Source organism: Aulonocara sp. 'chitande type north' Nkhata Bay, linkage group LG1 (genome assembly GCF_057382095.1).
Source record: "Aulonocara sp. 'chitande type north' Nkhata Bay isolate Kocher_YH1m ecotype deep benthic linkage group LG1, A_spYH_male_GT1.1, whole genome shotgun sequence".
Taxonomy (NCBI): Eukaryota; Metazoa; Chordata; class Actinopteri; order Cichliformes; family Cichlidae; genus Aulonocara; species Aulonocara sp. 'chitande type north' Nkhata Bay.
In genome coordinates, this window is record NC_141344.1 from 16,355,602 (window position 1) to 16,378,353 (window position 22,752).

The 22,752-nt window shown below is 37.6% G+C and overlaps 1 protein-coding gene across 1 annotated transcript in view; it reads left to right on the plus strand.

Annotated features, from left to right (window-relative positions):
* The window catches only part of LOC147338873 (CUB and sushi domain-containing protein 1-like), a 451,030-nt gene that overhangs the window by 261,280 nt on the left and 166,998 nt on the right, over positions 1-22,752 (plus strand). The window contains exons 8-10 of the mRNA XM_086285727.1: positions 6,787-6,868; positions 13,647-13,771; positions 20,019-20,140. Coding sequence (XP_086141853.1) covers positions 6,787-6,868; positions 13,647-13,771; positions 20,019-20,140 — 329 coding nt within the window. The remainder of the gene's footprint in view (positions 1-6,786; positions 6,869-13,646; positions 13,772-20,018; positions 20,141-22,752) is intronic.

The following is a 22,752-nucleotide window of genomic DNA, read 5'->3' on the forward strand; positions in this document are numbered from 1 at the left end:
TTTTTCTTTGAAATATAAAAGCAGCCAGTTCTCTGACAAAAAAAAAAATAAGCCCAAAGCTTTGTCAGTGGAACTTTCAAGATGATTTATTACTAATACGCCAATGATTTGTTCGAATGCTGGCAAGTAATGTGTAATTGTTGTAGAGTTTAAAAGATTTCTCTCTAGAGGCTGTGTTTAACCATTAAGTATTTACTCCGATTCAGCTTTGTGATATCTCAAACCCAAAAGAACTGTCTCTGCTAACTATTAGACATGCAGTGATTAGAATAGATCACTTGTTATTTAGGAAAGCAAGGGGATAATCTGTGGAAGTCTTCTGCTTTTATGTGGACCTAAGGAGAAATAGTTTTCACCTCAGTGGCAGCTAATGGGAAACCAAATAAAGTTAAACACTATATTGACCACAAGGAAGCAAAACAATAAATTTAGCCATAAATAAGACAAATATCTCTACAGTCTCTGATGGCAGACATATGTCTTGGCAGCTTGGAGATGCCCCGTAAACAGCATTCCGATTCTGTGACACGGGCTTTTAATTATCACAGAAGCCCAGCCTCATACCTCATCCATCCCTTAGCGTTTAACTTCATAATAGAATCCTCATCAATAATTCTGCCGATTTACACGCTCAGCCAAGCATGCACTGCCGCAATTAACATTAGTGTGGCGCTTTTTGTGTGAACGTATGTGCACGTGTGAAGGGAAATTCTCATGTGCTTTTGTGCTTCTCCATGTGTTGCTGCAATTAATATTTAAACTGGTCTGCACTCTGCGTATTTGAGTGTGTGCATGATTATATAAGGAGTTCCTGGGGCACGTCAGTTTATTATAGTCTTCAATGATATGACGCTGGGTAAAGAACATACCTTTACTTAGATTTACTAAAGTACACACACACAGTCCAGACTCACACATGACCATAACCAAAGTTGTTTCCATATAAAGAATATCTGAAGTCAGAAAGTAATGGTTGGTACTTGTTACAAGAAGCTGGCAAACATAATATCTTGTTATGAGGTAAATTTCTTTCCAAATGTAAATCTTTTATAATGCATGGTGACATATAGTGTTATGTTTTGTATGTATTACCCCAAGAAATAGACTCAGTAAAACTCTGCTGGAGAAAAAAACAAGTTGACCTTTTAAATTGGTTTTGCAGGAGAGAAATTCTCTGTATGTTGTAAAATAACTGTAATCACCAGTGGTTTATATATGCTGAAAGATTCAAAAGTAACTATCCCACTTGTAAAATTGTTATTGCACTTAAGCACATTAGCTTCGTTATCCATAATCATTATGTGGAGCCAAAGCATAGTGATGATAATTACTGTTAACTGTGTAGTCCAGGGAGCCCTTTAGCCTCTGCAGCTCTGGAAATAAATTAGAAATTTACCTCACCTTGGGCCCATGTTCATTGAAAACGTGCTCACATGCTTGTCATGGGGACCAAAGCTGAGTAGATGTGGGTTCACATTGGCTGAGCAAGGTTATCCCAGTGTAGACCATCAGGTTGGCAACCAGGGCCATTAAAATATTTTAAAAAAGGAAATCCAAGGTCCACGTTTGGTCCTCAACTAGTCTTTGAACAACACTTCTGTAGACTAAATGACTCCCAGTGGTAATATTATAGCTCTGTGGTGAAGAATCTGCAGTCTTTATGCAATATGTAATCATTACAAAGAACCAGACTGATGGTAATGAGTTTTACCTGTCTAGAGAGTGGAGTGCTTATGAATCATAATCTAAAAGACTGTCTGTAACAGCCTCAAGCTTATATTAAAGCACATTCTAATACACACACAAGTACAGATTTAAATAGGTTCACAGACGGTCGGTTTATGAATAATTTTCATACATGCTATTGATAAAAATCTTACACAATCTAAAGGATGAGATCATTAAAATACACAGCTACAAACTCAGAGTGGTATGTAAAGCAACCCGAAATAATTTCGCTGAGACCAACCCATGGCGGAGTCGCCCTCTCTCAGCAGTAACATTAGCTTACTGCTGAGGATGTGTCATAATTATAGAGAGGCTGAAAGATTGTGATTAAGGAGCGTTACTCCCAAGACAATGACGTACAACTGTAATGAATGATCATTGTGGAAGCGTAATTTATAATCAGTGTTTTCTTTAGGCTTGTCGGGCAATATGGTGCTGGGCCACAGACTACTCGAAAGAAAGAAACACAACCACTTAAAATGTAACTTTGTCAGATAGCATAACACCACAGCTAAATAGTTTGGAGGAAACGTCACAGGCACGCTTTCAAAAATATTATGTAATTATGGGTTTGTTCACTCTCATACTGTACGTCTTATATGCGAAAATTTGATGAACTCAACGTAATAGCGTGGGGCCGGAGGGCTGTAGACTTTAGCTCTTGGGTTGATTGACCTGTGAACATGAGAAGGTGGAGGAGAAAAAGAGGGCAGATTGGATAAGAGGCAACAAGAAGAGGGCAGCGCAAGAGAGTATATCAACAATAGACACTTCACACATTTCTCCCGTCATCCTGCAGGCATCTGAAGTGCACCTCAAAAGCTCTTAGCTGAAACACATCAGCTGATCGCACACACACACACACACACACACACCAGCATACGCTCTAACACTCTCACTGCTCCTGCTTTTCTCTTTATGGCCCTGTTTCTTTTGTATTCTTGTCTTTTACTTGTTAATAACTAAACATCTATGCTTCGTTGCTTTGCATTCTCACTTTGAATGTGTTTATTTGTTTCTTTGGATTGCTCTGTAAGTCTGTAAAAAAGTATTCAACTTCCCTGCGTCCCTTTCATGCTTATTTTTAAGACTTTGCGAAACTTTAAAGTTTTTAAAAGTGTTGTCAGTAACGTTCAAACTCAAAGACCACCGGTTTGTACACATTATTGTTTTCTACAGTTAAAAAATACAACACGTAATCCTAAATTTAAGACTCCAGTTTTATTGATTTAAATTTAATGGATTGTTTTGGGGGCTTTCCATAAAATTTCATTTGCATGAGTCTGTTCTAGAGTTTATGATGTCCAGAACTAATGACTCATGATTCACTCTTGTCTTTAAAAAATGGTGTCACCTCCAGTCTGGCTGCTGTGATGTATAGTGGTGATGGCAGTAGCTGCATAATCTCTTTATGCTTGTTGCATACACAATGACTAAAGCTAATGGTTTCGTGCTGACTCTAAAATTAAATAAATAAACAGCAACTACAATAACAACAGAGCAAATGTTCTGTAACTCCTGGAAGATTCATGTTTGTTCAACCACTTTGGTTCCTCAGTAATCTTCGGGCTGGGAGGTGGGCCCTTTTTTTCATAGAGAAATTACATTTTCTGTACAATGTACTATTGCAGCACCTGCTGTTACAGGCTTTTTAGCATTGGCGATGTGACAGTGAAGTTTGTTGTCATATTGGTTCAGTGTTATAAAAAAGCAAAAAACAAACACAGCCCAAAGTTGAATTAATCAATAGAAGATTAATTCAAAGTGTTGAAATACTGATCTCACTATATATTTTGTGTAAAAATACTCATGGCTATACTGATTTTACTATCAATGATCACTCCTTTTAAGTTTAAGCAACAGTTGCATTGAAGTCAGTTTAATAAATCAAGCTGTGCTGGTGTTGTGCTGGAATATCCTTTCTTCAAATAAGTGAGTGAATTGTACAAAACATCAGTAACACCCATCAAACTACCAGATCAATCGTTTATATTCAGTTAAATAAAAAAAAAAAACCCTGAACACTGTTATCTTTGTTAACGTATCAATCGATTGGTTTGGAGTGTTTGCTTGTAACTTGTAACCACAGCTGCTAAAAATTAACTAATAGTAACTTGTGTCTTATTTTGGCTCAAATGGCAGAAAGTTACTGAGGTAAAGGAATACTAAACGTATACAGGCACCAATGAGCAAACAAATCCTTTTTCGTTGTTGTTGTTTTTAATTGAATTGAGTTTATTTATTGAAATACTAAATAAAAAGTTGACTTTTATACATGAAAGGTTTGCTGAGGAGACTTTGATAATATGTAAATTGCACTGTGCGTCATAAGGTTATGTTTAAATGCTGAATGATCTTTTAAGTGCAAATTGGATTAAGTCAGCGTGAGGATTTTTGATATCGGCCCAGCAGTGATATTTGTCCTTTTTTTTCCTACAACAATCTCATGTTGTTTGCATGAGCTGGATTTGTTTCCGCCGTATGAACCTTTTCATTTTTTGCCAATGAAAACCATTTGAACACGAGTGAGAGAGAAAGCAGTGAGCGATCATGAAAGAGAAAGTGCGTTTTAGAGTGTGTCTGTGTGGTGATTTTTTTTTTGGACGGAACATCAAAACCACGGCAGAGCAATAAGACAGCTTGTTCTGTTTGCATCATATCGCACACAAACAGTCTATACACTCACAACCTCTCATCGCGCACAAAACACAATCACACAAATGCAGCAAATCATTCATCCATCTTTTATGCTAGGATGCACAAAACTTTGGCATCCCTTTGTAAACTGCAGCTAATGTGAGAGGGGGGGAAAAAGCCGAGGGAGCACGCTGAGAATGCAAAAGTGGAAAGGAGGAGTGAGCGGGAGCAGATACAAACAGAAAACAGGAAGAGAAATAAAAGCAAGTAAGACAGATACCGGAAAAGATGGGCAGAAAGACAGGGTGAAGTGTTCAGAGGTCAGATATTTCACTTTCTCTGGGTAATATTTTATAAGCCTGCAAGATTATTCTCACATGCTTTTCTTCGCACTACACAGTTTAGAGCTCTCATTTCCCCGCACTTTTACTTATTTCCTATCTCTTTTTTATTTGTGTTTTGCTCACCGTCATTATTCATCCCCAGAGTTCCATTAAGACAGAGCTGGTCTAAACTGGTTTCTTTCATGTTGTCTGGTCTCATTTACATTTACATTATGATTTAGCCATGCAGCAGATGTTCCCACTCTGAGCAAACTCTGAAACCAATTCAATATCGCAAATACAAGCTGGACAAAATTTGTCATGTATCTTGTTTTTGTTTTGTTTTGTTACTGCAGATAGTTGAGAAAGCCAATCAGATTGCAACTTATGCATTTAGGCATGTGACAATTTTCTCTGATGGTACGAGCAGAATTTGGTGAAAAGCATGGATCCACCCTGTATTCCCTTAACTGTTTAGGCTAGTGGTGATATGATTGTGTGGGGGGAATTTTCTTGGGACACTTTGGATCCCTTTGCACAAACTGAGCCTACCTGATCAGTATCAAGTTCATTGTAGCTGACGATGTCCATCCCTTTGGTGTGCCCATCATCAAATGGCTGCTTCCAGCAGGGTAACAGGCACCGTGTCACAAGGCTCAAATCTTCTCAAACTGCTTTATTAAACATGACAGTGAGTTCACTGTACTCAAATGACCTTCACAGTCTCCAGATTTCAACCCAGTAGAGCACCTTTGGGATGTGGTGGAACGGATGGTTGGCATCATGGATGTGCAGCAACTGTGTGATGCTATTATGTCAATATGGACCAAAAACTAACCAAATAGCTCACTAACTATTAATTCTGTAACTGTGGTTGAAAAAAGAAATTCTCACAAACCCAACAGAAAACAAAACATCAGAAAACATAAATGGTCCAAAAGGTCGAGTCCTTGATGAAAGTCATCTGCCTACACACATAACACTGAGTTTTAGATCATTCTTGCACGAGGGAAGAAAGGTGGTCCTGATAATGAAAAGGAGAGTGGAGAAATTACACAGCACTGGGAAGTTCTTAACAGTTAAGCATTAAGACTTTAATAAGCACTCTGTGATATTTTGCCATCGGTTGGTTTTATATTCCCTGCCTGTTTTTTCTTTTATGTCTGAGTCCTGGTATTGAGCATGCTGGCTCCCAATCATGGTTTACTAGGACACTTGATAGAACTGAGCTATTGTTAACAAAATATATTTTACTGTGCCTTTCTGCTATGACAAGTCAAAATGTCAGCCATGAAAGGTCTATTAAACTGCACACAAAATAATTTATATGAAGGCAAACCTGCCTTACATCATAGGTTAAAACCCTGCCTCTGGATCACATTGCAGTACTCCTTATGGCAAGTTTCTGCTTTTACATCTAAGGAAATGCATAGAGCTGATGCAAATTGAAAAGTTAAATGTGAAAAGTCCTCAGTGTCTGGTAAAATAGTTTTTTGGCTGCTTTGGCTGAGTTAAAGCAAGTCTATGTGATCTCCTTTTTAATAAATAAAAGGTGTAAAACTAAACAGTGATAAAGGCTCGTCCATTTCCAGAATTTTGTTTATTCCATCAGTTAAAATTAGAAGTCTTTCAGTGAAAGAAAGAAAACTGTTGTTTGGAACTGTCTTCCTCATTCCTTCCTCAAAACCAGGAATAGCTGAGATTTGCATTTCATAGGCTTTACAGCATTATTTTTTAACACAGAACATAAAAACACACACAAAAAAAGGTTTTCAAGTAAGGATGGACTTTAAATTCCAACTTGAAGAGGTGAGCACATGCCTCTTTTTTAAAATTCTCAAGAACCGCTAGGTGTTAGTTCTCACAGTTGGAGTTATCTTGTTTGTACATCGTGGTTGGACTATAATCACATATTGAAAAATACTCAGAATCCACTTTCATCTCACTGCAAAAGGAGGTATGAAGGCAAATTTAATAAGTTTCCTGTTGGCATAAAAGGATGCATGCAGCCCTCTAAAACTGCTAAATTTCCATGATAGGGTGTAAAATAATATCCTGAAACCAGACACTGCATCCATCTTTCTTTCCTTTCTTTCAGTGGGTCAAAGTGGTCTCGCTGGTGATGTTTGTCCAGATCCTGGAGTTCCCGAAAACGGCAAGAGGATGGGCTCTACTTTCCAGTAAGTGAAGCTGTATTTTGTTTTTAGACTCACCTCTTGAGTCTAAATGTTGTTGTCTCACATGCAGAAATCAGACTGACCTAGAAAGGTCCCAGGTGTTTTGTTGCAATACATTACATTAGCTAACCTGGCACAAGCCATCAAATCATTTGGCTGACATGTGAGTACAGGAATGTTTCCTCAGTGTTTGTTTATTTTCTGCTTGGTTTGAGTTGTTGAAGCATTTTAATTCATAAGTCAGAACAGATTGGCAGTTGGCCACAAAATACTTGTGGTAAACCAGTTAAGTTCTCAGTTTTAATGAAAAAACCTAAATGAGCTCTGCCTACCATGCTCTGCTTTTCCTTAACCTGTCTATTCTACATACACGTTTGATAATGGTCAATACATAAGGAGAGTAAAACTTCTTTAACTAGGTTTGATGACTCCTCTGTACTGTTCTCTCACTTCAAGCGATAGTGTTGTAGTTGGCTGACAAAATTGATCACTGTGTGAGGAACATCTAGTTCTTCTTCATTTTCCGAGAGACTGAAGTGTTTTGTGGTTTATGCATCATTATAAATAATGTATGTCCATTGGGGATGTGTTGTTAGAACATGAGCTTTTTAGATGCAAAGCACCATATGTAACTGGGTTGAAACCTACTTGGAAAAACACAATAAATTGTACAAACAGATGTTTTGTTTAGTGTTTGCTTCACCAGCCGCCCCTACATCAAGAAGTGTCACCTACAGGAAAACAAATTATTAGCAAAAAATGTAATCCTGCAAATTCAGATGTAATCCAGATGTCCCCATCTCATTAAATTTGCAAACACACAAACAATAGTAAAGGGGGGCAATCCAAGAACTCTCTGTGTTAGAGATGTAAGTAGCATGTTAAATGTATGGGACATGTACTTAAATCACCTCTTTTATGTGAAATCAATTCATGACTGTTCATAACAGTATCAACTTTAAAGCTATGACAGAAGAATCAATTCAGAATTAGTTTTCTGCCTGTGGAATCTAACTACCAAACAGCTCTAGCAGCAAATATTCCTACTGCAGTTCAGCTCGAGAGCGAGTTGGGCCGATAGCTTTTTGGGCAATGACATAATTCTCTGAAGTATTGATTAGAGTCCAGGTTAACTTGTTCTACAGCTGAACTGTTGTATGAAAAACATTCTCACAACATTTAGCCCTGTCAAAGCGCTTTCAAAGAGGTGGGTGTCAAAGTCTACAGTCAATATTTTTTAATCACATCACCTTCGGTTTACATCAAGGTCCAAACAATCAAGAACCTGAATAGCAGATTAGACTTAGAAACCAAGATAAAAGTGTGGAGAAGGAAATAAATCATCCAAAGCACACAACGTTATCGATCAAACATGGTTCCGTTTTTTGGCATTTTATGGCTGCCAGTGGAATCTGGCCATTAGTGTTTATTGATGACGTGACTGCTGATAGAAGTAACAGGACGAATTCTGAAGTGTATTGGACTATACTCTCTGCTCAGATTCAGACACATACTGTGAAACTGGTTGGACAGTGTTCATAGTGCACATGAATGATGACCCAAAGCATACTGCAAGAGTAACCCAAGAGTTTCTTGAAGCAAAGAAATTGGATATTCTTCCATTGCCAAGTCAGGGACCTAATCTCAAACCAACAGGTGATTTTTAGTTTCTGAAGACAAAACTGAAGGTGGCTGGAGTAAAGGACTAACAGAATATCTAAATTGCATTGCATCTCAAATGCAGAATATGTTGTTGTTCGTGGGTTTTGGACTTCAGGCTGTCAATGATCGCATTTTTTAAATTTTTTTTTTTTTTTTGTAGCGGAAAACTACAAAATTGCTCTATTATCCAAAAACATATGGACATAGGTGTTTGAAGGGATAGAATATAGACGTATTAGAATTGTTTCCACACACACATATATATATTTTGAAATGTTCTTTCAGCTTTGTTTTCAATTCTTTTTGTAAAATCTGTAAATACATAAGCAAGATGGAGCATGAAATTCCCAGTATTTCATGCTAATGCTTGCAAAGTTAAACTTTTTTTTAAGGCTCTTTGAACATGCAGCTGTGTCTTTACCCTCACCTCAGTCATTAGCTGGTAACCTTCAGTGTTTGGAACAGCTTTGTAGGTGAGAGGAAGGCCATAGAAATCATCCTCATTTTGAAAGAAACTTTATTTCCTTTGTCTGATGTACACAATACATAAAATTCAGCTGTTACTCAGATACAATAATAATAATAATAATAGGACACATGTTGACACACTTTGCAGTTCCGTTTTGACCTAATAGACAATTTTTTGTCCTATTTTATGACCACTATACTATTTCTTTATGGCTTTAATGAAGGAATTATATGATTGCAAAATACTGTATATGGCATAGCTTACATTCTGTCCTATAAAAACATTTTCATGTAACAGCAGTCTTGTGCAAGATATAGAAAGTTGCACAAGTTTTGTATTAAGTTTATTTCATACAATACAGGCTATGCTTTAGACTATTCTAATCGGAGTAATTAAAGGCATGAAGGAGTAGTACAGTAGGGGTAAAGTAGGATAAAAAATACAAATCTAAACAATTGCAAAACTGCTAAAAAATTATTGGGCTTTTAATTTTCCATCCTTCTTAGGTGTTGCTTTAATGCATGCAGGAATTATGTAAATAATGTAACAGCACAGAGAAGATTCAGGAAAGTACTGCAAAATGTAACAAAGAGAGTATACTGAGAGAACAGTGGGCAGGAGAAAGCTTGAAAGCACTGAAGAGTGATGGCCCTAAATACAGAAAATGTTAGGCTGTTGAGCAGGAGAGAGACAGAGATCTGAAGATGTTCCTCGGACTAATAGAGAACAAATGGTAAGGAGGGGAAGTAAACATGTGGAGTATTCTTCAGTTTTTCTTTGAAGTAAAGAATATGTTTGTATTGAATGAACAATAATAGCTCTGATATGTACGGCTAGATAAATATTTTGTTTCTAAAAATGTTTTTTATTTGAGATATTCTATTGTCACTGGAACGATTTTCCTGTGAATTTATGCTCGATAACGTGAAATGACAAGGCAGAATCACTCATTTACCAACGTATCAGACATTTTTGGCAGATATGTGTTGAATGATGTTAGCAAAAAACAGCTTTGAACAAGACTAATATTTAATGAAGTGTAAAGAATTGATTGACAGATAACAAAAAGGATGCATCTAAAATAGATGAGAAATAACTTTTAGCTAGCTTAGGTGTAGCTAAATAAGTGTAAGAGTTATTGCAGTCTGAAGGCATATGTAAGCATGAAATGTAGATGAAGTCATTTCCCAAACCTACAGTGCTGCCATGAGCAGACTGATTCTTGAAATAGGAAACATTTAAAACCACCTTGACTTTTCCTATTGTTGACTATATGAACAAACGGAGTAACACGAGGGGGAAGCTCATTGGTCAGGGGAACATGTGAGAATCTATTGTAGGAAAACCATCGCATAAACACTCAATCGATGAGGCATTTATGTTGGAGTAGTTAGACAAAAACCACTTTGAGCAAAAAGGACATAAGGGTGTCATTTGAGTTTGGCAAACTTCTTTTAAAGGTCTCTGTGCACAATTATTAAACGTTTCTCTAGTCTGATAACAAACACAGAATTCGCAGAGGTCCTTGAAAATAATCTGCTCTGAAGTGAATGATCCTGACATATTAATAAGAGTTTACATTTCGCTGTGACCTGAACCATGCGTCAGAGACAATGATGGGGGTGCGGCTTTCTATGCAAGTGTCTAGGTCAAGCCGCCTAAATATGCTGTGTTTGGACATTTTTTTATCCCAATCTGATTTACATTTGCAAAAATTTCACTTTGGTCTTGTGGGTTGTTGATCAACTTACCTAGAAATCCTAGAAAAAATCACTATCCATCCTGTCAGTGTGACTGCATTTGATGTAGTCTTTTTAGATGTCGTTAGATTGTACTGCACAGCAGCCCTGCGACAAGCTCCGAGCTTGCTTGCACTGCGTGCCCCACTTCTAGGACACACTGGCAAGGAAAGTTTCAAGTCTTGGCCGGTAAACAAGGACTCAGTGGATACGGGGATTTTTAAATTATTCACTCAATGGTGTCAGTCACCTACACTAATCAGTACAAAGGGACAAATTATTCCGTTTAATCAGGAGTGAGCTATTATAAAATTATGATCTCTCCCTGGGACTCATCCACTTACCATCAGTGGCAGGTGAAATGTAACGTGCTCAATTTTCACCATTTTCTGAAACTATTTTCAGGCCAAAAAATGTAAACGATAATCATCTTTTAATCTCTGATTCCTGCTGGTCTTCTTTGCTGGTAGATAGTATGACTTCACTAACTCTCTTGCCATTAATGGAGTTGTTTGAATTAGTGAAATAGCATTACCTCCTTCTGTGTGAGTGTGTCTAAGCATTTATGTGCAAGTGTGTGCATGCTTGTTGGCAAGGATGTCTTTGGTGTTTTTATCTAATCATCATTAAGCACTGAGCTACATGAGGTGGAACTGAATTGTGGTTTGGTGAAGTGAAACAGGGCTAATAGGAGAACATACTAGGGCTGGGTATCGTCACTGATTTCTAGAATCGATTCAATTCCGATTCACAAGGTCCCGAATCGATTCGATCCACGATTCGATTTAATTCGATTCGATTCGATTTAAATCTGGGAAATTTTGACAGTCAGAAATATTATAATTCAGATCAGTACATTTACATATTTTTGTATCAATAAAAAGGAAGCTGACACACGCAAGACTTTATCCAAGGTGTAAGCATCACAGCAGATGCCTTTGTGTCAAAGTAGCTGAAGATAAAACACAGAAAAACATGAAGGTGGTTTTCCTGGCCTGGGATTTTATAAAAATATTCTGCAGTACATCAAAAACGAAAGAAAACCATTAATCAACATATGAACATTACCTCTGAAGTTACAGAGGTTTTATTAGAGACACGGTTAAGCGTTTTGCATTTTGAATAATTTTAAAAAGTTTAAATTTGTTCAGTATTGAACAGCAGAAATGAGGTTTTCTTTTCGGAAGAATGTAAAAGGGAAAAAAACAGCGGCCGACAGCCTGTAAACAACAGTAGACTTGTGCATAACAAGCAAGCGAATAATGAAGAAAGGGAAACTGTTCTTGAAGTACACAGAGAGAGAGAGAGGGCGAGAGAGACAGAGAGAGAGAGAGACAGAGAGAGAGAGAGGGCGAGAGAGAGAGAGAGAGACAGAGAGAGAGAGAGAGAGACAGAGAGAGAGAGAGACAGAGAGAGAGAGAGACAGAGAGAGAGAGAGACAGAGAGAGAGAGAGACAGAGAGAGAGAGAGGGCGAGAGAGAGAGAGAGAGACAGAGAGAGAGAGAGGGCGAGAGAGAGAGACAGAGAGACAGAGAGAGAGAGCTGTGCATCGCGGTGGAAGCAAAACAGTAAAAGTCAGAGTGAATTCATGACGATGTTTATGTGAATCTTCTTTTGCTGCTGGTTCGGTCAATATTGTTTGGAAAGAGATCAAACTAACAGCTTTAGAATCGGCGCATAAAGGGCGTGAACACAAAGCGCGGACCCGCCGACAGATCAGAATCAGTGAGCTGTCGGCTTTCAGCCCCGACCGTGTCCGTGCCGTCGGGTGAGAAAGGCGACATCTAAATGATTCTGATCCGCGGGTCGTGCTGTGTGTTTAAGTCTTTGTGCAGAATCCGTGTTCCTGCTCTCATTTACTGTCTTAGCTGTTTGGTGGTTCTTGAAATTTTGTGAGATGTCACCAGAGATTCTGGCATTTCGGGCAAAATAAATTTATATTAAAAAAATCGATTCAGGATTTTAATTAATCGATTTTACGTTATCCAAGCCATAATCGATTTTAATCAATGAATCGATTATAAAAACCCACCCCTAGAACATACTGTAGAATGGGGTTTTAAATTTCTGGGGACGTACAAGATCGCTGTCACTTAGCAGGTTTGGGATGTTTTGTTTAATAGAAAAACAATATGTAACTATGAGAGGAAGATTTTAGTTCTTTTCCAGGTAAATAGTGAGCGTCAGGATAAAAGTCATATCCATCAAAGCATCACAAAACTGGTGAAAGCTGTGGCAGAAGTGAATGACTTAACTCAATGTAACAAAGACAGTAAACAGAAAGATTTGGCCTGGCTGTACGACTCTACAGTGTTTAACAACAGGGCTGAGCCAATGAACATCCAAAACTCCACGTTGTGAATGTTTGGCCAGGTGGTAGACTGTGGTGTGTGTCAGCAGGGAGGAGACATTAAGCTTTACAGACAAGACACCATGCAGATTTCCACTTAGATGGCTCGATGTCCCTCTCCCATGTTAGACAGCAGGGTGTTGGAGAAAATGCGAAAACAAGAATCATCAGAACAAATGATGAGAGAGGATAGAGAGAAGACATGACAAGCTGAGAACAGAGAAGCAAAAGAGAGCAGATGACAGAGGAAAAACATGTTACAATACAGTTACAAAAGCATCTTACAGGAAGAGAGGAGTTACAGAGCCCGACCACTGATCTAGAATGATGATGCCCTATTTGTCAAGGATCTAACAGCCACCTCATCTTCTATACCATGAATAGCATTCGTACATCATTTGAACTGAAAGAGTCGATTTTTCTGGTGATTTAAGGGCGTTTTTCTCATGTTTTTACACTTTTAACTGACAATGATTTTGGGGTATCAGTCAGAACTGGACTCAGAGTACCTCTTCTTACTTTTTTTGACAAGCGTTTTTAATTTTGTGTCCCTTTAAATAGAGTTGGCTCCAGCGTCCAGTTCAGTTGTGATGACAGCTACGTACTACAGGGATCCAAAAGTATCACCTGTCAACGAGTCACTGACACACTGGCAGCCTGGAGTGACCACAGACCCATCTGCAGAAGTAAGTCCCACCTGCCATTCAACTCAAACCAAATCATGTAGCTATTTCATACAAATAGCTTATATAATCATAGTAGCTCTTATCATCGTCATTATAATAACAGCTCATATGTTATATGTTTTACAAAGTGGATCTGTTAAATAAGGTAATGGTTATGTGTTGCCATTTGATCATTATTTTTTAATCAGTAATTTAGATTAATAAAAGATTTGTTTGCAACCCTTAAACCCTTTTTAAGCATAATTTGTTAACAGTTACTACCTCGTTTAAACAACAGTATGTTAATGAATGCCTTAAGAAATGTCTTCAGATGTGTCACAAATATTTAGATTGGATTAGGGTTAGGTCCTATTAGGGTTAGGTTTCCTATGGTCAAAATATTGATATCATTAAAAAACAAATTTTCACCAAAATTCATACCAATTTTTAAGCAAGTGTCTAATGGGATAAAATGATCAAAATGAACCATATGTACCATTCAAAAAGTGAGCACCTAAATGGAGGCTGAACACTGTGTGATGACAAATAAAAGAGATGTTTCGCTTCTCATTTCCACAGGGATCGTTTCACTTGTGAATATAGCTGTAATCATAGCACAGCTGTTATGTTAAACTTGTTTATGGTCATTTTGAAAAGTGTGGCTGTTTTTACTTTAAAATAAGCTTAAATATACCTGGAATAAAACAGCAACATAACTTGTTAAAAGAGGCTCACACCATTCATTTTACTTTAATCAGTTAATATCAACAATACACTTTATTCAGATAGAGGATACATAATCGTTTTTCAAATTAATAAATGAAAGTGAATGAAGCAACGAGATTAAAGAGGGAAATAACAGCCAAGTTTCCCAAGTTTTGTATTTTCTTAGAGGGTTAAAATCAAGAAGCTCTAATGCTGACTAATGTGTTCAAAAATCACATGATATTTAATATTAACCTTGGACCTGAGAGTGATGTAAAGAGCTGGAGGTGCAGGGGAAGTGTGAGCCTGATTACCTCAGATTCAGTGATATGTTCAAGGACACTTTTGTGTGCACTTTGGGTGAACTAGAGGTTAAATTATCAACAAGTTTTACCAACTATTATTGCCCCAGAGGTCTGCATTCAAAAATATGACCTGACTTTAATCAGCAGCACCACCACTGCAGGCACTGTAGCAATGAAACTAGGATTACATTTTCATCATTAGCAAAAGCAGAAGTCAGTAATCCTAATGTGTTTTTAATAGTTTTTGGATAACAGTGAAATTGCACGGGAATTGCATGGCGGTGATGTGTTAGCATTATTAGGATAAGGCCACACAGGCACAGCTATGGTCACACTAATTATTTGTTCCTCAGAGTGTCAGATTGTTGATGAAATCGAGGAGATCTTTAAGCAGATCTTTTATAATACTCCTCTAAAGCCATGCCGCAATAGTTAATCCTGGTCCCATACCTCTGAATCTGTCTCCAGATCTCTAATTTTGTCAGCAATTAAAATGGTATGGTGTTGCACTGATTGCTGTTTCCGTTAGTCAATATTAACTTTGCATGTAGGATTAGGCATAGGCACTTCATCTTGTTTGTGTGTGTCAGAGCCATAAAAATGGTGCCAGGAATTGTAAGTCAGGTTAACAAAATAACACCTCTTAAATCAGCTTAGCGTGAAAAAAACGAGTTGTTCCTAGCAATCACTACCAGAGCTTCCATAGCGACTGACATTGGCAGCTGAGCGATAATCCAGTGTATTCCCTATTTGTAATCATATCTTACATAAAGATATTGTCTCTTGATTTTCACAAGCTTTGAATAGTTATGTTGTTTTGGGGTATTTGCAGATGCTAAATCTATATTATTATGGACATATCATAAATAATATTAGCCTGGATTATGTTTTATTATTTGTTAATGTGTAAAAATTATGATTCACTTTCTGACTGAGTGACTAAATAAATAAATGTATGAGTGGCGGCGCAATGACGCAGGGGATCTTGCTGCCAGCATGTTTACCGACAGTATCCTGTTGGACTTATTATTTTACAATAAAAAGGGAGACAGCTAACAGAGACACTCAAGTGTGTGCGCAAATACACTTACAAACACACTTGCACTTGCAGCGAGTGTCCAGTGGACAATGTCACACAGCTGATAGTTGCTGCAATATTTGCCTTGAGCTGTGTGTGTGTTTGATGGGCAGACAGTCCCAGCGCTCAGACACAGACTATAGGGTCCCTGTCACATTGTGTTAAACTTTAGATGTGTGTGGTTATGTGCACATGTGTGAATGTGTAATTTGTGACTACATGTCTGTCTGTGGCTGCAGGAACCCGCCTGGAATCATGATACAGGCTACTTCTGATGGTTAGAAACAGTAGCGGTTTCTTGAAAAGCTTATCTGGAATATTCTTTTTACTATTTATATTTACATAAATACTATGTTTAACTTATTTTACAAGATTTTTAATTCATACTCAAACAATATGAAAATGTTCAAATATGAACGAATGAACAATAAATAATAAATTAAGGGGAAAAAAACCACAATAAAGTATTCTTAATAGGAGAATTTAACATCATTTTTCATTATGTAAAACAAATAAATTGACATGAGACTCAAAAAATGTTTTCTAAATAGCTCAGTGACTACATGGGTGAAGCATTTGTTCATGCTGAAGTCTCAAAACATTGATAGTGATATAACAAAATAAATAATAAAAACACAGTTATAGAAAATATGAATTTAAATGCTTAGGACACTTTGAGATTAGTGTGTTCTTGTTGTAAACCACGTTGCACAGTACAGTATTACTGACAAACACACATTTACTCTAGTACATCCATTCCCAAACTGTGCACAATTTTAAATTTTAACATTTTCTGCTGGGTTTTCAAAACTTTGATTAAGTCTAATTACCATAATAATATATTTACTTCATTTCATTTTAATAGAATTTTCTGATGATTTGGCGGTTAGGTCAATTTTCAACCTTATAACAAATGCTCCAATTTAACTCCTTTCCAACAAAGATGACTTACAATAGACACTTAAAAAAGGTTTTCACAGAACTATACAAACCTATGAAAAACCACCCTTACAGCCATATGCTGTGAACAAAATTCTCCTGATTATTTCATCATTAGCAAGTATGACAACCTCTACAAAAGCAAATGCTTTAGCAGTTTGCTGGTGATGATTTGGGCTTGTTATGTAGCTATTAGACATGGGCACCATGCAGTCAGTTTAGTGGACCATAAACTATGTATACAAATGTATTCTAACCAAATGTGAGGCCATATGTCTCATTGCTAGGGTTTGGCTGAACCTAGGTGATGCAAATGGACAATGATCCTAAGCACAGAAGCAAATCTACAACAGAAAGAAAGTAAATCATGGTGTCACAATAATCCAGTCAAACTGTGGACCTCAGCCTGAAATGCTGTGGCAGAACTTTCAGAGAGCTGTGCATAAAAGGAAGCCAATAAAGTGAAGCAACACTGTGGGTCAAAACTCTTCTACAACAATGTGAGATACTGATAAAATCATACAGAAAACAATTACATCACATTTTGCTGCTGAAGGTTATTCTAGAAGCTACTGAATCATGAGATATACTCAGATTTTTTTAGGATTGCCTTTGAGACGACCAAACCTTGGTCCGATATATGAATATTGCTACTTTTTAATTATGGCTTTTTAAATTTTGTTTCCAAAATAAGTGTAAACATTTAACCTTTCACATCTAACTACAAAATTCACATTTTTAAATATTGTTTAGATATTATAGAAAACCATCAGCAGCTTACCTATAGTACCTACTCAGATCACCAGGGGGCAGTGGCTGACACTTTGAGAATCACTACTGTTGTCTCTATTTTTTCTTTTTTGTTGTTGTCACAGAATCTCTTTTAGAATTATCCTCAAGGCATTCTTAGTAGCTCATTTCAGTTGAATTGTGGAGTCACATTGACTGTGAATGTTGGTTTTACTCAATATGCATTATATTTATTATTCATTTAGTGAAGCTGTAAATGGGACAGTTTCGTAAAAGACTTTTGCAGTAATGTCAAAATATGGAACAACCTTCTTTCTTACTTTTGATTAAATATAGAGTACTTTATAAGGAAAATCTCAACTGAAGAACAGCATTTCCACAACAATACAAGACTGCATGAACTGGCACCAGATAGAAGCTGTGAATCCAGACTTTATTTTAAACACAAATATTTGTTATTACAGGGGTATATCAATACAAATGAACAGGTGAAAGCAGGAAGGATAAAGTGAGATAAGAAGTAGAAATCGAGATCAGTAGTCTGTTACAAGCAAGTAGAGGTTAAAATGTCTGTACTATAATTCCTGTGCATTGTATTATTTTGTGTGATCACTCTCTTGGGATTCAAACCCAACTCTCTTGGGATTCAAACCCATGAGCCTCTCTCATTCTCTACTGAGACTTAACTGTTAATTAGAACCTGGTCTCTGAGATGAATCGCCATGAATGTGTTTCTGTGTGAGCGTGTAGCTGTGTGTATCACTGTGTGGTTCAGCTCTCTTTTCTAATTAACAGGCAGATCAGTCATCTGAGGTCCTCCTCTCTCTCCCTTTCTCTCCTTGTATTTTCCGCGTCTCTCTCGTGCCGCTTGCCCTTTCCTCCTTTCCTTTCTTTTCATATTCTTTCTTACATTTTTTCACCCTCTACTCTTTTTCTATCTTTTTCTGACATCTGTCTGTGATGTCTCTCAACTTATCTGTATTTAAAACCTCCTTAAACCGCGTATGCTCCTGTGACACAGGCTTTCTTTCCCTCTAATAGGAGTGAACAGTTTCAATCATTATGATTTAAGTTATTTTTGCCGTTTTAGTATAACTACAAGGAGTTGCAAGGTACGTTGGTCACCTGCTCCGTAGCAAACTGTCCTAATAGTTTCTATATTCTACATCGCTAGTATACTATAAAGGAACACCCAAATTTAGACGAAGATGATTCCTTGACCTCTCTTCTTGCAGATACAGGGGTGTGTGTGTGTGTGTGTGTGCGTGTGTGCGTGTGCATGTGTGTGTGTGTGTGTCTTTCTCATCCAAAAATGAATTTCTTTGAGACATGAAAGGATGTCTCAAGGTTCAACGTTTCATGTTGACTTTCTTTAAACTATTGACCACAGGTTGGCCTTTGGCCATGTTTAAGCAGCTGATGTATGCACTGTGAATGAAAAGATCTTATGATGTCTTTCAGACATACTCAAAAATATACCTGTTCCAATCTGTATCCTAGTTTCTTTACATTTACAAGAAGTGAGATCTTTAAGACATAAAGACTCCTCTTTCAGGGCTTTGTAGTGAGAAGAAGGACACTAAATTCAATTCTAGATTTAATGGGGAGCCAAGGAAAAAAAACCTAATACAGAAGTATAATCTCTATTTCTGCTCCCATTAAGACTTTTGCAGTCATGTTTTGGATCAAATTAAAGCTTTTCTAGGACCTATTAGGACAACTGGAAGATAAGGAATTGCAGAAGTCCCAAACAGAAGACGTAAATGCATTACATACTTGTTCAACATCCCTTTTGTGTTTAATCTGCACATAAAAATCTTTGAGATTTGTTTAATATTTCAAATTAATCCACACTGTAGCACTGGAGGCCAAGGTGATACTAAAAGTTGGCACAATGGGAATTTGGACAAGTAAAAAGGAAATATGTTAAGTAATTGGAGAATTAGTAAAATAATGATATTATTCCTGTGGGCATTTGCTGTTTGTGAAAAGTGCTATATAAATGGAAGAAATTTGGATTGATTTGATTATAAATGACTATTATTAATTAAAATTCTATTCACACAAATCCACACACATAGGTCTACAGTCAGTGTAAACCAGGGTGGGCAACTCCAGGCCTCGAGGGCCAGTCTCCCTGCAGGTTTTAGATGTGTCCTTGAACCAACACAGCTGATTTAAATGGCTAAATTAGCTCCTGAAGTACTCCAGAGGCCTGGTAACAAACTAACCATGTGTGTTGACCCAAGGTGAGATCTAAAACCTGCAGGACACCAGCCCTCGAGGCCTGGAATTGCCCACCCCTGGTGTAAACATAGTAAATATTATATGCTTACATTCTGTTTTTCAACATTTTGATCTCTGACACTACCTCACCCTGTTTTCATTTTGTCCTATTTCTAAAGTAAAAGGTGAATCTGCAAGCACAGTTTTGACCAGACTATAAATCTTTTTTGTTGCTCCTTCTCTCTTTTGCTCTCTTCCTCTGTAGCTCGTACCTGTGGCAGTAACCTAAGAGGACCCAGAGGGGTCATAACGTCTCCCAACTACCCAGTTCAATATGAGAACAATGCCCACTGTGTGTGGGTCATCACTGCAATGGACGCTGAGAAGGTGAGCTTTTTCAATGTTTAATTTTACTAAGAGGTTTTTATTTTTAAAAAAAACAACATCAAAAAACTAAAACCCTGTAATCTGACAGGTGGAAAATACACATTTTATACCTGCAATATGCTTTCATCACATTGTGTTGTGATCTTAAAAGAAGAGTACTGAGTTCCATTCAACTGAAATACAATCCATGAGTGAGGTTTGAAGGACAGGATATTGTTGGGGAAAAAAAAATGTATGCTTATGACCCAATGTGGTGAATGTGGAAATTCAAAAGAGCAGCCGAGAGAGAAAGAAAAGACTACTGTAGTGAGCATGACTTGCAGGAAGCCACAGAAGAAACTATGACACAGTATACAAACATATTCTCTTACGTCGAGTGTTGACGAAGTTAAAGGACTGTTGTTGCAGGCTTCATTTTTGTCATTTGTTTGTGGTTTGAATTTTTTTTCAGCTGCGGTCATCACCCTAATCCCACCCCACCTGCCCCCTTCCACTTTTGTCAAGGCAACTTTGGTTCTCGAGCCATCGTTGCAGAGACATGAATAATTTATTTACCTGTGGAACAACATCTCGAGTCTATCTACGTTTTTCTTTTCTTGATTTTCTTCTCTTCGTGTATTCTCCTATATCATGTTTTCAGATCTTGTTCCCCTTTGTCTCCTCTGCACTCTCTGCCCTCCACTCTTTCCCTTCCCTCCCCCCTTACTCTCCACTTGCCTCTCATTTTGTCCCAACAAACGCTGAGTTCTTTGTTCTCCACTCTTTTCTCCTCATCTCTCCCCTCACCTACTCTACTCTGCACTGCTATCTTCCCATCCACTTTCTCCGTCTGTCATCTGCTTTTCTCCTTTCGCTTTGATTTGTTTAAAATGTTAAGTCTGAAGATGGTGAAAGTACAGAGACGCAAGGAGAGTGAGAAGGCACAGAGCTCATTGAAAACTAAAGAGAAGAGAAAGGAAGGGGAGAAAATGGGGCTGAATATTCAGCTTGCTACTTCATATCTAAAAAGCGAGCACCGGGAACAGAGAACAGGAAAAGAAAAAGGACTGAATGTCCAAGCAGGTACTTGACATGTGACATTGAAGTTTTTTCTAAAGGTGGATGGAAATGGAGCCTACTCACCTGTGAGCCTTCAAGGGAGCTGGATGGAGAAATAGTGAGATATGATTGAAGAGAGAGAAGAAAATAAAGAAAGTGGAAAGAGAAAAAGGAGTGAGAAACTGACTTTTTGTTCTCTGCTGTTGGCCATTGTGACCTTGATAGAGAGAAAAGGCAAATCTATCCATGTCTAACAGCTTGTTTCTCGCCGCAACTTAATTCTCATATGTTCCTGTACGTTAGTGCTGACTTGTCTCTTTCACATAGCTATGCGCATCTTACGAATTCACTCATGAAATCTTATTAACACCAACATCACAATCACGAGTGGTCTTTAAAGGCTTCTCGTCAGCTTTAGAGCTGCCGTCAGCCATTCGCACTTTAAGTACTTTACAAGAAATCACACTAATCTTAACTGACGTGGCTGCATAGTTTTATCACAACAAATGTACAAATGAGATTTTGCTCATTGTCAGGTGACAGATGGAAAGTCCTCCTCATGTGTTATGCATGTTACTTTAAGTTAAAAATAGAATACAGTAAAGTATTTTATGAAGAGACACATAGCCTGGGCTTATTACGGATGGGACGCTTTTTATCTATTCTGTGCATTGCATTGGGACGCGCGTGCGTGTGTGTGTGTGTGTGTGTGTGTGTGTGTATTCACATGCATGTGTGTTTAAAAGGCTTGATGTTTGAGTGCACTTCAAGAATGGGCTATAATGACAGATTATCAGCTACTACAGCTGCTGGCATTTTCAGAATGTCACTATCTACATACATAAACGGGGAGACAAGGACACGAGACAAAATACAAGACAGTTACACTCTACAAGACACTGAGATAGGATGCAATCCCAAAAAAGTTGGGGTGCTGTGCAAAATGTAAATAAAAACAGAATGCAATGATTTGCAAATGTCATAAACCGATATTTTGTTCACAAAAGAACACAGAAAACATATCAAAAGAGAAAATGTACCATTTTTAAGAAAAAACAAATCATAAGAGGTCATTTTGATTTGATGGCAGCAACACATTTCAAAACAATGTGTAGGACCCGTTACGCACTTTTGGGAGAGGAATGTTGTCCCATTGTTGTCTTATGCCGGATTCTAACTGCTCAACAGTCGTGGATCTACTTCTGCACGCTTTCTGGTTCGTGATGCACCCAGTCTTTTTAGTTAGTAAAAGGTGTGAGCTGAAGGAGGGCCAGTTCAAAACCTGGACTCCAAAATGTTGTGGTTGAAAAAGTATGGTATTGTCTTTGCGAAAATATGCAAGGATTTCCCTGAAAACGGGTTAGGGTCCTGTGTAACAGAAATAACTTCTGGTCCCATCACAGCAGGATCAAGCTTGGTCTTTGTTTTTTAATCAGGGGTTATCTTTTGTCAGGACAGCTTGCTAAAAGGCCCTTAACTTCTTTTTTTTAGCATGCTAACTTTTTATGTCTATGTACTATGTCTGTGTATTCCCACTTTAGCAAAGATCTTTAAGCTTCACTTAATTTGTGCTT